The sequence below is a fragment of the Spermophilus citellus genome, assembly GCF_964194105.1.
Source record: "Spermophilus citellus genome assembly, chromosome: 17".
NCBI classification, from domain to species: domain Eukaryota; kingdom Metazoa; phylum Chordata; class Mammalia; order Rodentia; family Sciuridae; genus Spermophilus; species Spermophilus citellus.
The window spans coordinates 37,415,649-37,434,887 of record NC_138199.1 but is presented as its reverse complement, the minus strand read 5'-3'; the positions used below and the strand labels follow the sequence as shown (position 1 = coordinate 37,434,887).

Genomic DNA, 19,239 nt, shown 5'->3' with positions numbered 1-19,239 from the left:
TCTTTGACCTTACTACTAATCTGAAAAGATAATAAACGGAAAGCCAAGGTTACCCAGAAAATAAGTTGAACCAAATGAGACATCAAAGAAGACCTGAGTACGTAATTGGCAAGGAAGAAAAATATCTATTTCGGGTAACTTCTAACTCTTCTCTCCATTGAAAAACTTCAGCAAAAAAATAGAGGTTATCTACTGATTAACACTTAGTTATTTGTCTCCAATTAAATACTATAGTAGACAAAAAGGGGAACACTTTAAAGAAAGTGGCTATTCCTCCCTCTTCTCAGTAATGACACTTAGTGACAAATCAATTCAAATAAGTGTCAATGGTTCACTTGACCCCCTTCACTATACAAGTGTGTATCATCACTATATCCGGTTCAAACTCAAAAACTTTAGAAAGCTAGACATGGTGGTACATGCTTACAATCTCAGTGGCTCTGGAGGCTGAGGCAGGAGGATCACAAGTTCAAAGCTAGCCTCAGCAACTTATTGAAGCCCTAAACAACTCTCTGAGACCCTGTATTCAAAATAAAAAATAAAAAGAGTGAGGATGTGGCTAAGTGGTTAAGTGCCCCTGGGTCAAACCCTGGTACCAAGAGATTATTTTCTTCAGATACATGTTTTTGGTATTTTCTCTTAGTATAGAAATAGAAACTGAATCAAAATGAAGAATCTTTATTATCTAATTTTTTTTCTTTCTTTTTTTTTTTTTTTTTTGGTACTTTGCCATTGAGGTACATCAGCCCAGTCCTTTTTATTTTGACACAGGGTCTGGCTAAATTGCTGAGGCTGGCCTTGAACATGCAATCTTCCTGTCTAAGCCTCCCGAGTTGCTGGGATGTTAGGTATGCACTACTGCTCTTGGGAAAAATAACCTTAAAATATGTGTATGTGGGCTGGGAATGAGGCTCAAGTGGTAGCGCGCTTGCCTGGTATGTGTGCGGCCCAGGTTCGATCCTCAGCACCACATACAAATAAAGATGTTGTGTCCGCCAAAAACTAAAAAAATAAATATTAAAAAATTCTCTCTCTCCTAAAAAAATGTGTATGTATGTATAAAATTTTAAGGTAAAACCACGTGAAGAAAATGATTATAAAATTTATTTCTGAGGAAATACGGGGTAGGTATAATAGAAAGTTTTGTTTTAAGACTCTATAGTGCTTATATTTTGAACAATTGTCACACCTCAAAAACACTGAGGGCGAGAGGTACACAATAGTCATGTTTCCATAGGTATCTATGATCCAATGTCCCAAAGACAGGTTGTGTTAAACATGTTTTGAAAAGGGACACTTTTGGGGGGGAGGGTGTCAAGGATTGAACTCAGGGGCACTCGACCACTGAGCCACATCCCCCAGCCCTATTTTATATTTTATTTAAAGCCAGGGTCTCACTGAGTTGCTTAGCACCTCGCTTTTGCTGAGGCTGACTTTGAACTTGCGATCCTCCTGCCTTAGCCTCCTAAACTGCTGGGATTAACAAGGGGTGCACCACCATGCCTGGCTGAAAAGGGACACATTTTAAATATTGTTCTCTTTATAAAAGCAGTTTATTACCATAGGATTTGAATCTGCTATGAGATCCCGTAGAGAATCCAGAAATCCCTGATCTTCCACCATCTGGGCATTGATATCATGGAGTTTTGCCACACAGACTGCTGCTGTTTTCCGAACATAGGGGTCTTCATCCTTTAAGCACTTGCGGAGGGGCTCACAGAGATATTCTGTAATCTTGTCCACCCGGATGCAACCCATGGTCCTAACCGCCAAGGCCCGAATCAAAGGATTGGGATCTTCACAGTCCTACAAAAACAATATTAGTTCTGAGTAAATAAGGTCCAGTTGCAGTCCAGTTGATGCAAGCCACAAGAGAATATTTTAGTAATTTAAGTTTCTGGTTACACCTACAACACAACAATCTCCCTATTCCTTTTCTAAGTAAAAGTTTTAGTTGTCTATTCAAGAGTTTAGAAGGAAGCCAGGCATAGTGGTACATATGCCTATTACCCCACCTAGTTGGATGGCTAAGGCAGGAGGATTAAAATTTGAGACCAACCTGAGCAACTTAGCAAGAAGGAAATCACCTGTTTAATATTCAAAATAAGGAAAAGCCCAGTAGTATTTAATCCAAGGCTAGCCATATAAATCCATGCACAGCTCTAACTTTCAAAGTATGTAAACCAAAATCTTCCCAATGGATTGAATAGAAAGACAGACACACACACACACACACACACACACACACACACACACACACACAATGATTATAAAGGCACTTAACATGGAAAGATAATAGTGGCAAATATATGAAAACGGTGATTATATTTCATCTATGAACCACCAGGTGGGGAGAATGAAAGTTATCTTCCCTCTGATTTGTATTATACAGAAAAACACAAAAAAAGCCCAAAAAGTCTACAAGAAGGAAGAAACATATTGATACTTTTTCAAACTTTAAAAGTTAATTTTTAGAGATGCTGTCATTTCTTTCTTTCTTTCTTTTTTTTTTTTTTTTTGGTATTAGGGATTTAATCAGAGGCACTTAACCAATGAGCTACATCTCCAGCCCTTTTTGTTTTTTATATTTTGAGACAGGTCTCACTAAGTTGCTTTGAGCCTCACAAAATTACTGAGGCTGACCTTGAATTTACAGTCCTCCTGGATTCTACTGCCTCTGTCTCCCAAGTCACTGGATTACAGGCAAGTGTTACCACACCCAGGTTTTTTTTTTTTCCTCTTTTTTTAATGTAAACTAATTTCCGGTCAGAGAAAAAAAATTAATGGAAACAATCTTATTATTATGTTTATCAAATCTAATGACAGGAAAAAAAATCTATCTACTCAATTATACTAAGGCAATTTTTGAGGTTTTAAAAGTTTTTAAAGATGTGACAATAGTACTCTGGTTATATTTTTGAAAAAGATATCTTATTCTGACAAATGTAAGGATGAAATGATACGATGTATTGGCTTTGCTTAAAATTTATCTAGCAGGAAAGGGGTGTGGAGATCCCAAAACCACACATATAGGAAGTGTAATTATTAAAATTATGAGTATTTAGGAATTATAGTATGAATATTTGAAATTTTCCATAGTAAAAAAATCTTAATCAAATATTTTAAGACCTAGGAAGTGAAACGAAAGTAATACTTCCTACAGTTTCTAATACTGATGACTGTTAAGCTAATTTCTACAAAAATAAAATACATAAAGCCACAGGTAACTAATACAATAACGATATGCCCACCTTAGTCAGCCTTGGAAGGTAAAACAGTGAGGTTTCACCTGGCTTTATTCTACCCATCTGGCAAGGATACGTGTACCAAGCAGTGCTAACAGAAGGCTCAACATATGGTTTGAACTTCGCTTGATGACACATGCTGACATATGGAATGCTTAAAACATGAACAGTTCTACTTATCGCCAATACTTCCCTGGCAGCCTTACTCTGAAACAGATTGCTTATTTGCAATGCAGACACTAACTATACCAAGAGTCACTTCTAAAATGGTTATTGGAAATAGAAGGGATTGCTGCAGTCCTTGGGAAAAGTTACCTTCACAAAGCTGTTGACAGCCATGATGGCCATGTCTGGCTGACTCTTGGCATAATTCATCAAGTAGAGATACACAAGTTTCTTCAGTTCCAGGTTATCAGTCTGCATACAGTTCACTACATCTGGAAAGAGAGAGCTGAGAAGGGAAAGAGAAAAAAGAAAGTAAATAGGCCTGGGTGCTAAACTGCTGGAAAATGAAGAAATGGCTTGATTCAATGATTTGATACAAGGACAGTGTCCCCATAGTGACAATTATTTGCTTGTTAAGTTTTTTGGTTTTGGTACTGGGGAGAACCTAGAGGCGCCTTACCATTACTATACCCCTTTTTATATTTTAGTCTGGGACAGGAACTCACTAAGTTGCTAATGACTTCACTAAATTGCTGAAGCTAGCCACCAATTTGTGATCCTCCTTGTTTTAGCCTCCCAAGTCACTGGGATTAGAGTCACTGGGATTATAGGCATGGGTCACTACATCCAGCTACCACAGGGATGATTATCATGGAAATTAATTACTAAAGGAATTGGAGTACTGGTCCCAAGGACTCTAAATGGCTTTTTTTTTCTTCTTTTTTTGATGGTGCTGGGGTTGAAACCTCATGCAAGCATTCTATTACTGAACTATAGTCCCAGTCCTCAAAGTAGTTTTTGAAAACAACTTGTTTTTATGAAAAATTCCAAACAAGTAGAGAGTGCAATATACAAGCCCAATGTACCCCTCACCCACAAATACTGCTACATGCCCAATCTTGTTTAATTTATGATTTCAACCTACTGTCCCTACTCTCATCCCCACATTTACCTGGTTGCTCTGGATTTTTTTTTTTTAATTTTTAAAATTTTTTGTGAGGCAGGAGTTTGAACCCAGGATCTCAAGCACTCTACCACTGAGCTATATCCCCACCCCCTGGATTATTTTAAAATAAATCCCAGACATCCTATCATTTCATCTACAATATTTTAGTGTATCTTTCTACAAATCTTTTTTTTTTTTTAAATCAACCTTTCTCATACTAAAAAGAAAAAAAAAACAGTAATTCTTGATATCAATCTACTGCAGTTTCAAAGCACTACAGTTGTTATACTTTTTAATGCTCATATTCTTCCAACTGCTACCCCATCACTTTTTTTGGTGGGGGGCGGTACTAGGGATTTAAAGGGCACTCAACTACTGAGCCCTGGCCCTCTTTATTTTGAGACAGTATCTCACTAAACTTCTTAGGGCTTTGCAAGCTAAATTGCTAAGGCTGGTTTTGAATTTGCAATCCTCCTGTCTCAGCCTCCCAAGTCCCTGGAATTACAGGCATGCACACCATGCCCAGCCCTCCATCCTTGAACTTAGTTAACTCCAGGGTCCTTGTGAAATGGCCCTATATTTTCAGCAGTTCCTTGCCTTCTCATATGACACGATGCTTCACCCAGGCTCATCTGTACATGTCTAATACCAGATTCAGCATCAGTCATTTTTCTAATGTCCTAATTTCCTTTTAGTGAAATGTATTTACCTTTTCTTTTTTTGGTACTAGCGATTGAACCCAGGTTGAATAACCACTGAGCCATATTCCAAACTCCCTACTTCCCCTATTTTTTTGAGACAGGATCTCACAAGGCTGTTCAGAGCCTCACTTAATTGCTGAGGCTGGCTGATGCCTCAGCCTCCTGAGCACTGAGATTACAGGCGTGTGCCACTGCACCCAGCTTATTTTTAACATTACACATTCAATCAAATGAAAATGTGAGTGTCAATTTAGCGAAACTCTTGCAAAGCAATTTCGCAAGACGCTGTCTCAACATTAAAAACAAAAAGGGCTGTGGGGGCTAGGGCTATGGCTCAATGGTAGAGCGCATGCCTATCATGCACTGGGTTCGATTCTCAGCATCACATATAAATAAATGAATAAAATAAAGGTTCAACAACATCTTTAAAAAATTTTTTTTAAAAAGGGCTGGAGATGTGATTAAGCCCCTCTGGGTTCAATCCCTGATATTAACAACAACAAAAATTTTGTGAGTGAATCAAATATAAAAGTATTTTATACCTTTCCCAAGTTCTAGTAATTTAATAATTTACATTCTCCTCTAAGCCACAGGAAAACTATGTTTCTATTCACAAAGTAACACCATTAGCTTGGAGGATTAATAAGCTTGTTGGATTTTATTTATTTATTTAGCAGTGTTGGTAATTGAACCCGGGGCCTTGCGCATGCAAGGAAAGTGCTCTACCACTGAGCCACATCCCCAGCCCATGAGTTTGTTGGATTTTAAAGTATAACTACGTTATAAAAATGTATTAAAGAGACTGACAGGGGTGGCACATGCCTCTAATCCCAATGAATTGGAAGGTTGAGGGAGCAAGATTACAAGATTGAGGCTAGGTTCAGCAACTTAGTGAGATTCTGTTTCAAAGTAAATAAATAAAAGAGCTGGGCATGTAGTTCAGTGGTAGAGTGCCCCTGGGTTCCATCCCCAGTACTGTGAAAGAAACAACAACAACAACAACAAAAAAAAAAAAAAAAAAGAAAAAATTCAGGTTAACCATGGAAAGTTAGAAATTAACCTACCTCTAAGGTTTTATTAAGGTACTTTATAAACATAACATATTCCTAAATATCTTACAATAGTATAGAAGAAAAAAACCTGTCAGTATATTTATACAGAAAATTAAGAGAATGACTAAAATAGTTCCATGGTATAGCTCCTGTACACACACAAATACAGGGTACATTTGGAAAGCAGTTTGGAGATTCCTGGGAAAGCTGGGAATGGAACCACCATTTGACCCAGCTATTGCCCTTCTCGGACTATTCCCTGAAGACCTTAAAAGAGCATGCTACAGGGATACTGCCACATCGATGTTCATAGCAGCACAATTCACAATAGCTAGACTGTGGAACCAACCCAGATGCCCTTCAATAGATGAATGGATAAAAAAAAATGTGGCATCTATACACAATAGAGTACTATGCAGCAATAAAAAATGACAAAATCATAGAATTTGCAGGGAAATGGATGGCACTAGAGCAAATTATGCTTAGTGAAGCTAGCCAATCCCTAAAAAACAAATACCAAATGTCTTCTTTGATATAATGAGAGCAACTATGAACAGAGCAGGGAGGAAGAGTAGGAAGAAAAGATTAATATTAAACAGAGACATGAGATGGGAGGGAAAGGGAGAGAAAAGGGAAATTGCATGGAAATGAAGGGAGACCCTCATTGCTATACAAAATTACATATAAGAGGTTGTGAGGGGAATGGGAAAATAAACAAGGAGAGAAATGAATTACAGTAGATGGGGTAGAGAGAGAAGATGGGAGGGGAGGGGGGATAGTAGGGGATAGGAAAGGTAGCAGAATACAACAATTACTAATAGGGCATTATGTAAAATTGTGGATGTGTAACCGACGTGATTCTGCAATCTGCATTTGGGGTAAAATTGGGGGTTCATAACCCACTTCAATCTAATGTATGAAATATGATATGTCAAGAGCTTTGTAATGTTGTGACCAATTAAAAAAAAAACAAATACAGGGTACAGAAATAGGAATTATTTACAAAAGGCAAGATAGACTGCAAATTCAAAGAATCTATCACATCTCCAGTGAAGCACTGACTTCTGTTTTGAAAGGCAGCAAACTGTTTATCTGTACAATATCTCTCATAGTTTCAGGCACATGTTGATATTTAATAAATACTCCAAAATGAGTTTTCTTTCCCTTTCCTAGAAGAATAGCTCATATGCAGAATGACTTTAAAACCAGTAATTAATATGGAGCATTAACCCATTATAAACTAAAGATCCTAAATAATTCTAACAACCCACATAAGACCAAGATTTTTTTTAATTTATTTTTTTAGTTATTGGCGGACACAACATCTTTGTTTGTATGTGGTGCTGAGGATCGAACCCGGGCCGCACGCATGCCAGGCGAGCGCGCTACCGCTTGAGCCACATCCCCAGCCCCAAGACCAAGATTTCACAGTTTCAATTCTAGAGGAAAAACTGTTAAGTACTAACTTATAAAGCTAGAAACATAAACTTTCCAATATGGTAGGCACTGGTCACATGTGGCTAGTCCAAACTGAGAAATGATATAAAGCACTGGATTTTGAAGACTGTGTGTGATAAACGTAATTAGACTATCTCTTTTAAAATTGTTTATGTTGGGCTGGGGTTGTGGCTCAGTGGTAGAGTGCTTGCCTTGCATGTGTGAGGCACTGCATTCAATTTTCAGTACGATATATAAATAAATGAATAAAATAAAGGTCCATCAACAAAAACAATTTTTAAAAAATTGTTTATATTGACTGGCATGACTGTGCAGGCCTGTAATTCCAGCAACTCAGAAGGATAAGGCAGGAGAATCCCAAGTTCAAGGCCAGCCTCAGGAATTTACTGAGACCCTGTCTCAAAAAAAGGTGGGGATAAGATACTGGTAATGTAACTCACTGATAAAACACCCTTGGATTCAATTCCCATTACCAAAATAAATAAATAAATAAATAAATAATTTAAAAGGGCTGAGAATAATAGAAAGCTCCTAGGTTAATTCTTAGTACCACACACAGGCACAAAATATTTATATTGATCATATGCTGAAAGAATATTCTAGATATAATAGATCAAATAAAATTTATTAAAGTTAGTTTCATCCATTTCTTTTAAAATTACATATGCAGCTCACATTGTATGTCTACTGGACGATGCTGAGCTTGACATTACTTGCAGGAGAGACTGAACTATGATAATCTACAAATAGCTAATCTCTTTATATTCTGTTTGTGCTCTTTCCAGGAACAACTCATTCTGCATCTCTTCCAAGAAGAGTTCTTGGCAAAATTCCTATGCTTGAATCCTTCTTTTGTAGAAATTGTACTGCCTTTAATATATACATCTTATGTTCAATGTCTTTAGCAATTAGGGAAATGCAAATCAAAACTAGAATGAGATTTCATTTCATTTTACTTGGAATGGCAGCCATTAAGAATATAAATACCCAGCAGGGATAATGGTACATGCCTACAATCCCAGAAACTAGGGAGGCTGAGGCAGGAGGATCATAAATTCAAAGCCAGCCTCAGCAATTCAGCAAGGCCTGAGGCAACCCAGTGAGACTGTTTCTAAATAAGATGTTAAAAAAAAAAAAAAAAGAGCTGGGCATGTGGCTCAGTGGTTAAGCCTCCCTGGGTTCAATCCCTGGTACCTCCCCAAAAAAATGTACCCTAGAAATGCCCCTCCCCCATACAAATAGCAAGCCACAGTGGCTCACACCTATAATCTCAGCAACTTGGAAGGCTGAGGCAGGAGGATCACAAGTTCAAGGTCAGCCTCAGCAATTCAGCAAGACCTCAGCAACTTAGTGAGACATTGTCTCAAAATAAAAAATAAAAATATCCGGGGATGTAGCTCTGTGGTAAAGTACCTGTGGGTTCAATTCCTAATACCAAAAATTAAAAAATAAGATAAAAAAGAATACAAATAGTAATAAGTGATGGAAAGGATGTGGAGAAAATAGGAACACTGTTAACATTGTTGCAGGATTATAAAGGAGCATAATCATTATGGAAATCAGTATGGAGGTTTCTCAAAAGATTAGGAATGGAAGCACTGTTTGACCCAGCTATACCACTTCTAGGTATTTATCCTAAAGAATTAAAGTCAGCATACTATAGTGAAACATGACTCTGTTGCAGAATGTTGTTTTTGGCTGAAGTATAAGAAGAAAAATTCAGCTTCATACACAAACATATATAACATGGAAAAGGGAGAAATATTTAATAGCTTTTTTATTTAACTGTATATTCTTTTTTAAATTATTTGTTCTAATTAGTTATACATGACAGAATGCATTTTGATTCGTTGTATACAAATGGAGCACAACTTTTCATTTCTCTGGTTGTACATGATGTAGAGTTGTACCATATGTGCAGTCATACATGTATCTAGGGATAATGATGTTCATCTCATTCCACCATCTTCCCTGCCCCCATGCCCCTACCCTCCCCGATGCCCCTACCCTCCCCCATCCCATTGCTCAAAGTTCCTCCATTCTCCTCATGCCTCACCCTTATGAATCAGCATTCACTTATCAGAGAGAACATTCGACCTTTGGTTTTGGGGGATTGGTTTACTTCACCCTAGCATGATATTGTTCAACTCCATCCATTTACCTGCAAATGCCATAATTTATTCTCTTTTACTGCTGAAAAATATTCCATTGTATATACATACCACAGTTTCTCTATCCATTCATCTGTTGAGGGGCATCTAGGTTGGTTTCCACAGTTTAGCTATTGTGAACTGAGCTGCTATGAACATTGGTGTGTCTATGTCACTATAGTATGCTGTTTTTAAGTCCTTTGGTAATAGACTGAGGAGCAGGATAGCTGGGTCAAATGGATATTCTTTTTTGACACTACATCAAAACTACAAAATGAGGGTTTGAAAAAAAGTGAAAAGTGAAAAAAAGTGAAACTTTTTTAGCTTATAAATAGAACTTTCTTAAGATATTTACAATGTGAAGTCTGAAACCATATGGATAAGCCTTTTGTACTTGGTTGCATTAAAATCCATTCACTTATCATACATTTTGAATGGATCTTTTACCCATGCAAAATTTTATGATATGTGCATTGGTCATTTAGAAAATATTGGTTCACTGAGTTTTCAGATCCTTCAATGTTAACATATTTCATTATATCACAGCAAATAATCACATTTATCAATTTCACAATCTCATTAGAGAAGTGTTTAGGTATTAGAAATCTACTGAACTGAATTATGAGAGACACAAATTTTCCAAAACTGCAAATTTTACTTTAAAGCTTGAAATTTATCTACTGTCAATTTTTTCCCCTTGAAATGATAGGTTCATTTTTGATAAAATGCATCCCAAATACCAAAGTCTGATTAAATATATCTTGTCAATCATTCTTTCACATAAAAATGGTTTCTGCAATTCAAACAATCACACATAGTGTTTTCTCAACCATCACACTTCGCAATGCAGGAAAAGTACTTTATAAGTAATTCCCATTTCATTCCATAAATTATAAAAATTTGTATTCAAAATTCAAGTTTTTTTTATTAAAACCTTTACTATAGAAGACTATCAAACTGAAGCAGCATAAGAAACTAAAATATTTTATCAACAGAAATACCAGGTTTAATATGCACAAAGCCAAGAAAACCAAAGTTAGTTAATGAATTTCTAACACACTCTCATTTAAAAGGTTAAAGTTTTAATAGAATTTTAATGCTTCATGAAGGGTGGTCCCAAGTATGTTGTAGTAACAAATATAATGACTGCTATGGCCAGCACCACTCCTTGATTCATACTAAAACACTAACAGTTTTACCCACAGCTGTTTCATACCATCAGTGCAAACATAAAAATGATGAAAAAGGTAAGTAACTTCTAAGCATTATTTTAAACATAGCTTTGATCTCATGAAAGGACGTTTGGAATCCACAAGGCCTAAAGATAATCCTTACTTATTTTCAAATGGTCTCATTAAATTACAGAAACAAACAAAAAATCTGATCAAATTTGTTAAGACAGATTTCCATCTTAAATTAAAAAATGTGGAATTGTTAAGTTGAGGGTACTGGCTTGAGCAAATTAAAGAATATGTGAACTTCAGCTTCTCAGTATACTTGATATTATCATCATCTAAAATTTCCTCAGTCGACAGATTTGTAACTGTGCCAGTACTCAGGATGTTTTATGCCATCTATATGCAAAAAAATCAAGTCATTTCACTCTTCTAAAAAACAAACAAAATACTTAAGTTGGAAGAGGCAAGGTCCCCATGCTGGCTTCAAACTCTTATTCTCAGGCAATTCCCCAGCCTCAGCCTCCCCAATAGCTGGAACTACAGGAACACACCATTGGATGCAGTGGGTCTATGATTTTAAAGAAAAGCAGCAAAGGCCATAAAATGGGGTATGGATCAATAGCATTAGTGAATACTCTCTTACCTAACATCCTTCCCCACAGTCATAGCAGCAATCACTTTCTTCACAGCCTCCTTCCTCTTTTCTTTCTTTTCATTGTTGAGTTCAGCTTTTAATTCAAAGATTTCTCCTACAAGAGATAAGAACAAATGGGTGAGGTTCCAGGACCAGATAACCAGAGTAGAACACATTACATTATGCAGTTACACCAGGATAACATGGCAGCAATTAAAATAAAAAATTATAGGTATGTAAACTTCAAAGTTCTAGAATATTTACTAACCCACTGATAAGGACACCACAAATGTTTCTAAGACCTTTTCAGTTATAACCTAACTTAAGGTGAAATCCAGATCTTTGGGAACCATAAGAGTAGGAAAAAGTAAACATCATGATATGTACTTATGATGGGAACAGAACAATAACTGAGGTATCATCTCCCATCAGAATTTTAAGGTCCTCAGAAGAAAATAAACGTAGGCAAGGAGCAGGTTTAAAAATCAGTGTTTTCAAACCAGAAGAAATATGTATCATCTCATATACCTGCTCCCAAATTTACAGATAAAGAAGTTGAAGGTTACAAAATGGTTAGTGATAAGAGTTGGGCTTATCACTCTGTCTCCTGACTCTCAAATCCAGATGTGCTAAACCTTGGCCACACCCTACTACTTACTGTCAGAAATATTTAACAATAACAATGCTTAGGCTCCATATGAACCAAATGAATCAGAATATCAAGAAGAACTCTTACTTTTTCTTTCTTTTTGGGTACCAGGGATTGAACTCAGGGGCACTTAATCACTGAGCCACATCCCCAACACTTTTTACTTTTTATTTTGAGACAAGGTCTGGGCCTAAGTTGCTGAGGATGGCTTTGAACTTACAGTCCTCCTGCTTCAGCCTTCTGAGTCCTTGGGATTATAGGCATGTGCCGCTGTGACTGGCTTTACTTTTCTCTTTTTAAAGGTTCCTCCAAGTGATTCTAATACACAACTAGGGTTCAGAACCACTGCTCTAAATCAGTACCTTAATAAGTTAAAGTTTAGGTGGGGCATATAGCTCAAGATCATACTTTTAGAAATGAGCCTAAAAGTATGGGTTTTTAGGTCCGACCCTATTCAATCAATCTGACAATCATAATTTTGAAGTGGCAATGGTATAAATTAGGCTCATTTCTAAAAGTATGATCTTGAGCTATATGCCCCACCTAAACGTATAATCATGAATGTTATACATTATACTCCTGTTAAGGAGTCTACACTGTGAAATGCCAGGAACTATCACCACTTTTAAGGCCCAGTCTCCTGGTTCACCTTTTTTCAGGATGCCAAGGACAAAATAAGAAAGAAGGTAATAATCCTCATCTGTTTTAAAATTAAAGGGATGGTGGAACAATCAAAAACTCACCATGTGGCCCATGAGAAAAAGGCTGATTCCATCTCTACCTTCCATCTATATCCCTAAACTTGATACAACTTGTCTTATTTTTCTCCATCTTCAAGACTATTTTCAGTGTTCTTTTTAACCAGACCTAATTCATCAGTATGACTGTACACTAGTGATCTCCCTGAAGCCCTTAAGTGGGAAGGATGAAATTGATAAAATGAGCACTAGAAAGGCTTGTTTCATTAATATCCATCCCAAAAGGCAAGCAAACTGATACAAAATCACTGTTATTGACAGTTAAAAAAAAATAGCAGAGCAGAAAAGCTAGGCCTTCTAAAGAGTCATTTTTCTCTTCACCAAGTCCTATGCTGCCAAATCCAGCTAAGTCTTAGGGTTTCCATCATTTACTTCTGGGAATAGTAAAAGACAAACAGCAGGGTTTCAGGAAAAAAGTGTGAATAGCAGCAGGAATTGCAGAATCAAAACAGGATGTAACTGAAATTATTCTAGTTCCAATAGCATAAATTTAAAGAATATGTTCCACTGGCAGTACTGGTGGGCGTTGTAGGAAGCAAATGGAACAGAGTCTGCCCTTTTTTAAAAAAAATGTGGTATTTATCTAGCAGTGATTCAATTTCTAAATCTTAGGCTTTTAAAAATGCCTGAATAAAAATGGTCACCAAGACCCCTTCAAGAGAAAGTATGAATAGTAAAATGAAGATTTTTGAAGATCTCTTCATGTCATGATAGAAAATATGTTGGTCATCAAACACACAAAAAGTTAACAGAAGAAAAAATAAATACATCTCCAAATAATAAGAAAGTCAGGAAAAGTTGAAATAAATGATAAAGGGCTATGACTTTTATAGGTGTAAATAATACATATTGGGAGGAAGAAGTTGGGTAAAGCCAAAGAGGGGTACTATAGGGAGCAAGGTATTTCATATAACATAACTTTATTAAATTCATATCTTCTCTTCCTTCCTGATCAAACCTACCAAGCACTGCTACAGGTAGAAATGGTTCTCAATCCTGGCTACACACGTTAAAATAATCCAGGGAGCTTTTAAAATCTCCTCACCCAGACCACTGAAATCAGGTTTTCTGGAGTTGGGAAAAGGCATCAATATTGTTTTAAGTTCTCTGGGCAACCACAATATGTAGACAAGGTTGAAAGTTTAAAACACTGTTATATTAACATCATCATCGTTTTTCTTTTTAATTCATTTTTATCTGTGCATTACAAATATAAATAATGGGATTTATTGTGACATATTCATACAAGGTTGATTAGTAGCTGATATAATTAAACAACTCACTAAGGGGCTTTCTGAATTACAACAGAATTTTTTCATCTATATATATCACAAATGATGAAATATGACAGACTGCTTGAGTATTCTGGAAAATGTTCTGGTGCTCCTTATTTACTCCAGGCTACTATACTTTTTAATTTTTTTAAAAAACTTCAGTCTTAAAGTTGTAAGATTCCTCTGTATTCTGCCACATTTCCTTTACAATTTTCTCTGCATTTTTTTCTCCCATTGGTGCCAGAGATCAAACCCAGGACCTCACACATGCTAGGCAAATACTCTACCACTGAGCCACATCTCCAATCCTTCTGTGCATTTATATATACCTTTTCCCTACACTATTTAATAGTAACTGCAGACATCATACCTCTTTAGCCCTGAGTACATACATCAGTGAATCTTTTTTCTTTTTAATTCATTTTTATTGGTGCAACAAATATAAATAATGGGATTTATTGTGACATATTCATACACTTACCAGTGTTTTCTAAGAAAAGGAAATTATTTTATATAACCTTAATACAATGATTAAAACACTGTTATATTAACATCATCATCTAATCTACAGACCTTATTTCAAGGTCTCAAACTTGATTCCCACTCCACTTCCAACTCTGGAGCAATCTTCAGTTTGGGACTACACATTACATTTATTTGTCATGTCTCTTTAGTTTCCTTTAATTCAAAAGTCTGTTTGCATTACAACTTTGTTTTTTAATATTTATTTATTTATTTTAGGTGTAGATGGACACAACACAATGCCTTTATTTTTATGTGGTGAGGATCGAACCCGGGTACCACCCGTGCGAGGCAAGCACTCTACAGCTGAGCCACAATCCCAGCCCACAACTTTTTTTTTTTTAAATATTAAATTGTAGTTGGACACAATACCTTTATTTTATTTATTTTTAATGTAGTGCTGAGAATCGAACTCAGGGCCCCGCACGTGCTAGGCAAGCGCTCTACCGCTGAGCCACAACTCTAGCACATAACTTTTTTTAACAGGTCACCCAACATATAGAATCCCTTCCCTCATGATTGCCCTGAAGTCATAAATTGTGGACAAGCTAATTGTTAAAGTGATGGAATGGTCTTCTCAGTATATCATACCCAAAGGTAAATGATATAAGTTTGTTCCAGTATTGCTGATATTAACATGAATACTTGGTTAAAGTTGTAACTGCTAGATTTTGACACTGTAAATATTTTTCCCTTTGTAATTAGTAATCTGTGAAAAGATACTTGGAAACTATGGAAATAACTGTACTTCATCAAACTTTCACCTGCAAGTTTTAGCATTCACTGACAACTCTCGCCTAATTTACGATCTATGCCTCTGTGTATTGTGATTTATTATTATTCAATGGGCTATGATCTATGACTTTTTATTTTTGTTTTTTTTTTTTTTTTTTTTTTTTGATACAGAGGCGTTCAACCTGGGGTTAGATCCCTAGCAGCAACCCACCCCCCTAAAAAATAAAAAGCTGGCCTGTAATGATGATACTGAGTCTCATCCCTGGCCCTTTTTATTTTGAGATGGGGTCTGGCTAAATTGCTTAGGACCTCTCTAAATTGCTAAGGCTGGCTTTGAATTTGTGATCCGCCTGCCTCAGTCTTCCATGGGATTATAGGAGCACACCACCATGCCTGGCCTGTGAGGACTTTATTGCTCAATTACTCTAAACTTTGCCAGTAGCAATCCCTTTAGGCTATCGTGCTCCCTGACATACCAATCATTTTTTGAGCACTTCCTTATATTCTGGCACAAGATGTTCATATGTTCAATTTGTACATTCCCTCAATCCAGCCTTGGAATTAGTTATTTCTCCAAGGAGTCTGGTTCACATAATGGAATATGGTATTTAGAAACCAAGATTTGTGTACTAGGTGTCCTCTGCACCTAATCTGACTCAATGAAATTAGGGTATCTAATAAGAAACTCCACCAAGTTGGGTATTAAGTGAATGTGACTTGTATACACTCAATAAATGTTTACTAAATAAATGAATGTGATAAATGAAGGTAGGATTTTGCAATCCGAAAACTTAGCTAAACCTGCAGACAGTAAGAGGTTTATACTACTGTATTTTATGTTGCCTTTGAGTTCTAACTCACTTCTTTAATAGAAAAAGACAATGTAATGTTGAACTGCTTGAGTGTGAGGAGTGGTGTTGAGGAGCCATCCCTGAAGGTCTTTGTAGGTTCTCATTACCTATAGGAAGAGGTGAGCTGAGAGGTGATTTCAAGCCAAAAGGGTACTCAGTAGTAGAGCACTTGCCTAGCATGCACAAAGCCCTGGGGTTAGATCCCTAGCAGCAACCCACCCCCCTAAAAAAATAAAAAGCTGGCCTTTAATCCTGTGGCAGGAGGATTGCCAGGTTGAAGACAGCCTGGGCAACTCAGCAAGGCCCCATCTCAAAATAAGTAAAAATGGGGCTGGAGTTATAGCTTGGTGGTAGAGCTCTTGCCTAGCATGTGTGAGGCATTGTGTTCAATTCTTAGCACTGCATATAAATAACAATAAGGCACTGACAACTGAAAAAAAAAAAAAAAAAAAAAAAACTAAGTAAAAGGGATGGGGATACAGCTCAGTGGTAGAGCACCCCTGGCTTCAATCCCTAGTATACACACAAAGGAAAAAAACACAACTTTGAAAAATCTCCAAAATTTAACCAGGTTTTCCTACTTACCCTTTTTATTTGTTGTAAAGTACTTGGAGTCAGTCATGATTTTGGATCTTTAATGTGCACCTGTAGCAAGAGAAAAAAAAATTATTTATTCATGCTGCATATATCCATTAAGGCATCTGATTAATTTTAAGAACATCCAGCTAATTTTAATAATATTTAAGAATGTCTTCTTCCTTACCACCCAAATTGGTAATGCAGAGATGGAGAAAAAATACATATATAACTCCTAGCTCAAGGAGCTACTAGGGACAAAGTCTAAAGGCCCAAAGGAATGGGGTAATAATCTGAATCTATTATGGCTTTGTAAATTATTATTATTATTATTGGTACCAGGAATTGAACTGGGGCACTTAACCAGTGAGCCACACATCTAGCCTTTTTTTCTTTTGAGACAGGGTCTGGCTAAATGGCTTAGGGCCTCGCTAAATTTCTGAAGCTGGGTTTGAATTTTCAATCCTCCTGTTTCATCCTCCCGAGTCACTGGGATTATAAGTGTTCACCACCATACCCTGCTTGACTTTGTAATTTTGTTTACAATGATCTTCTCAAAGCCTTCAAGAGTGAAACCTAAATATATCTTAAATTAATTAAACACATAAAATTTAAAAAAATTGTTTTGAAAGATCTTCCTATAACTTTTTATTCAGGAAAATTTGGTTATTTCCTGTTTCAAGATGGAGTCACTTCAAAGCATAAATTCTGAAGCAGTGTAAGATCAAAGAGAAAACAATTTTGCCAACCTAGTCAACACTACATACACTTTTCTATAAAAGGAAGCTCTTTTAAGAAAAAAAAAAAAAAGTCTAAAACAGGATACTGTTCTTTCACAACACCTAGAGAGACTAACATATCTTAAAGAGACTAACATATCTTCTTAAATCTGTGGCCTTCATATTTCCAATTATCTACATTTATCCCAACAGTATTCCCAAAGACAAAAATAATAGCAGTTTATAGTTAAAAACAAGGCAAAAGACTGAGATATTTGTTCAGTCACACTAAATTCAAGAAAAGAACATGGATCTCAATCTCAACCCTAATTCTTCTGTCTTGAGACCCAGAAAAGTTTAATCCAACTGACAGAAAGTTCTACTAGTAAAACAAAAGCAGCATGCACTGGTCATGTTTCTTCCAAAATAATGAGACAATTCTTCTTGATTTGAGAAACTCTAGGACTTTGTCCCATGTACTTGATTTCTTTAAATATATTCGATTTTTCTCTAAATAATATTCCTTCTGCACTCAAAAATGAGTATCTTCTTCTTTACTACCATCGTTAATAATATTTATTATCAATTTCAGGACAAGACATCTGATACTTTCTCTTTACTATCAAGTCAGTACAACTTGAGAGATACTATATTTGGCAAACTCAGGCATTCATACATTTGGCAAACAATAATAAATACGGGTCTGGGAGAAAAAAACCTAAAATGCCAAACAAATCGATGTAATTAAAGAAAAAAAAGCCAGATAAACCCAAAATATTAAAAAGAGTCTGATTCAAATCTGATTTCTAAAATGTGCTTCTTATACAATTTAGTGAAACATACACTCATTTGCCATTTAGGATTTATGGTCTTGACCCTAATATAATAGTTCTTTAAGTTGTACTGGAACTTCACTGAATTCCCTTGTTAAAAGAAGTGAGCTAGAATTCACAAACATCACAGAAGAATGCATAAATTTCTGTTCCAATACTTATTATAACTAAAAATTAATCTGTAACAAAGGCTTGCCTTATAATGTTTACATAATGCCTTTCTAAAAAAATTTCAAAGAATGTTATAATCACTTAACCCATTCATAACAAACTAAATCTGAAGTAGATACAGAAAGAAAGAAATTCATCATGTAAAAAAGACTTGAAATAAGTTTGAAGTTATCTAGAATTTATATATATAAACAGAAAAAAACAATATACAGAATTGATGACCAGAGCCAGGGGTGGTGGCTCATGTCTAATAATACCAGCAGCTTGGGAGACTAAGACAGGAGGATTCGGAGTTCAAACCAGCCTCAGCATCTGCATGGCCCTAAGCAACTCAGTGATACCTTGTCTCTAAATAAAATACAAAATAGGACCAGGGATTTGGCTTAATAGTAGAGTGCCCCTGAATTCAATCCCAATACCGAAAAAAAGAAAGAAAGAAAGAAAAATGATTACCAGAGTCTGACAAGAGGGCTCTCTCTCTCTCAAATATATTATGATCTATTTAGGAAGCTATTCTGCCATTTTAAATAGGGTCGTCAAAACTTAAAACCTGTTTAAGATTAAAAAAAACTTGTTTGAAAATTTTCACCCAGATTCTTGGAAAAAGTTTTGCATAATATCG

At 36.1% G+C, this 19,239-nt stretch overlaps 1 protein-coding gene across 5 annotated transcripts in view; it reads right to left on the bottom strand.

Annotated features, from left to right (window-relative positions):
- AP2B1 (adaptor related protein complex 2 subunit beta 1) overlaps nucleotides 1–19,239 on the bottom strand; it is a 120,623-nt gene that overhangs the window by 90,147 nt on the left and 11,237 nt on the right. For all 5 annotated transcript variants that reach the window (XM_081270416.1, XM_081270414.1, XM_081270415.1 and 2 more), the window contains exons 2-5: nucleotides 16,904–16,963; nucleotides 11,539–11,644; nucleotides 3,561–3,696; nucleotides 1,561–1,806 (exon numbers count right to left, since the gene is read on the bottom strand). In XM_081270416.1, coding sequence (XP_081126542.1) covers nucleotides 1,561–1,806; nucleotides 3,561–3,696; nucleotides 11,539–11,644; nucleotides 16,904–16,940 — 525 coding nt within the window. In that variant the 5' untranslated portion in view covers nucleotides 16,941–16,963. The remainder of the gene's footprint in view (nucleotides 1–1,560; nucleotides 1,807–3,560; nucleotides 3,697–11,538; nucleotides 11,645–16,903; nucleotides 16,964–19,239) is intronic.